At 46.3% G+C, this 2,019-nt stretch overlaps 1 protein-coding gene across 1 annotated transcript in view; it reads right to left on the bottom strand.

The window, feature by feature from the left end:
• LAMB1 (laminin subunit beta 1) overlaps positions 1 to 2,019 on the bottom strand; it is a 77,921-nt gene that overhangs the window by 7,149 nt on the left and 68,753 nt on the right. Inside the window, exon 27 of the mRNA XM_007455347.1 lies at positions 131 to 334. Coding sequence (XP_007455409.1) covers positions 131 to 334 — 204 coding nt within the window. The remainder of the gene's footprint in view (positions 1 to 130; positions 335 to 2,019) is intronic.

Below are 2,019 nucleotides of genomic sequence, written 5' to 3'. Positions count from 1 at the left end.
TCTTTCCCTGACCTCACAAAAACTTAGGCCTTTTCGTTTTAGTCAGCATTTGGAATTGACTTGTCCCATTCAGATCCTCCAGTCCATAACGGAAAGCAAACAAACAAAAACAGCCCATCCGGTGAATTACCATCTTGGAGAGCCGTTCCACCTCAGCCAGGGCACTCAGGACATCTTGGTCAAAGTCCATGGCTTTCTGCCAGGCGCCATGCGCGACAGCGACCAGCCCGCCACAGCCAGGCCCCCCACACTGCTTCTGTCCTTCGTCAGTTCTGCAGTTTGGGCCGCCACATTCGGTCTCGGAACAGGAAGCTCCTGGAGGTGTTCCACATGTCTGCAGCGAGCCAAGGAACAAGCACGGGGTGCAGAGTGAGTCCGCTGCAGCCAACAGCTGTGCAGGGCCTGGGTGGCCCCAGAGAGCGTGTAGGTGGTCCTCAGCGAGGGTACTTGAAAACAGTGTTCAGGATAGAGCGGAGCAAAGAGCTCAGGGCTGAGCTAACCTGCTTATTTCCAAGGAAACGATGATTTACAGCCCTGCATCAGTACCTTCTGCCCTAATGAACTGCAATGCCATATGGGTTCTGTGCAGGGTGCAAATGTTATCTGCTCCATCAGGCTGAAGTTGGCCAATATGAAAGCCAAAGAATGTGTCCCGTCCCCTTTCTCCTAACTGGTAGGATTTAACCAAAAAAAAAAAAAAAGTATTGAGAACCTTCTTTAGACCTAGCACCCTGTTAACTGTTCTGTTGAAAAGGGTGATATAAAAGGCCCATTATCGGGCCTTTTAGTAATTTCCCATCTAGTAAGGAAGACAGGATCATTCTAGGTAAAACAGCCAAGAACAGGTCAGATACTGCAAGTGCGAAGGAAAGCAGGCAAAGCGGAGACCACTTTGGGAAGGAGTGTTGGCTGGTGGGATCTGAGCAGGGGAAGTGGGGGAACATTCCACATGGGAGAGGAAGAGAGAAGACAAAGGTACGGGTTTAACTTTTCCAAATAACCGCCCAACGGCCCTGCCAGACTCCTCCTTTCTTATCTACCAGACACTTCCAAAGACCAGGGCTTGGTTGTAGAATATACACAGCAAATTGATAAATTACAAGATTGCTATGTGATGGAAAAGGCTGAGCAGGAAGAAAAATTACATTTAGAGCTATCCTCTTGTGGAAAATGGTCATGTTGAAAAGAGGCAAAAGCTATACTACAGTGAAAAACCGTTAACAGGATACTCCCAAACAAGTACTCCTTTTAATAAAAGAGTAGTTTTTGAATAAATACAGTCAACTGTTTAACCTAATAGTTTTGTAATAATTATAATCCCATTATATCTCAAAATAATAAATAAATAATAGTCGTGTCTGGTTTACTGCACATAAAAAGCTTCAGAAAATAACATTTATTCCGCATGCTGTACAAGAACATGAGCCTTAATCAAGAGGAGATGCTTTCTAAAAACTATCTGGCAGCACACTAGAAGATCTGTTCTGTTTCAGCAGCCTGGCAGGCTTTAAAAAAACCCAGCATGGGTCTAACTAAATATACACAAAGACAAAGAACCAAAGGTACTTGACAATCACAAAGGAGCAAAAATTTTTCTACATGGTAAGTGTGGTGGTATGGACTCTATAAAGGGAACTCTCGCAGGATCATTAACACACGCACAGAGTGGGAGATGGAGGGAGCTTAGGCTGTTCCTAGGCCAGGCCCCTGACGGAAAGCAGGCCCAGGGCAGGGCTCCCGCTCCTGTGGCCAGAGGCACCGGCTGCAGCACACACACCACCCCCCCCGCCCCCGCAACTCCCAAGACACCCTCTGCTGCAGAGCAAACATCCTTTAGCATGCTTATCTGCTTTTCATTTTAGTTTGGAGAGATTTTGTTTGTGATGACTAGTTTTTAATTAGAATTTATAAGGAAGGAGCCAATATACCGAAAGGAAGGCAGGCAGATTTGGCATTTCACACTCGCGTGTGATGGCTTTGTCTCAGGTGCAACTACACATTGATCTAGGCCTCTTTCCC

The sequence above is a fragment of the Lipotes vexillifer genome, unplaced genomic scaffold, assembly GCF_000442215.2.
Source record: "Lipotes vexillifer unplaced genomic scaffold, Lipotes_vexillifer_v1.1 scaffold234, whole genome shotgun sequence".
In the NCBI taxonomy this organism is placed as follows: Eukaryota; Metazoa; Chordata; class Mammalia; order Artiodactyla; family Lipotidae; genus Lipotes; species Lipotes vexillifer.
Note: the sequence above shows the minus strand (reverse complement) of the source record. Positions and strands in the feature narration are given on the sequence as shown.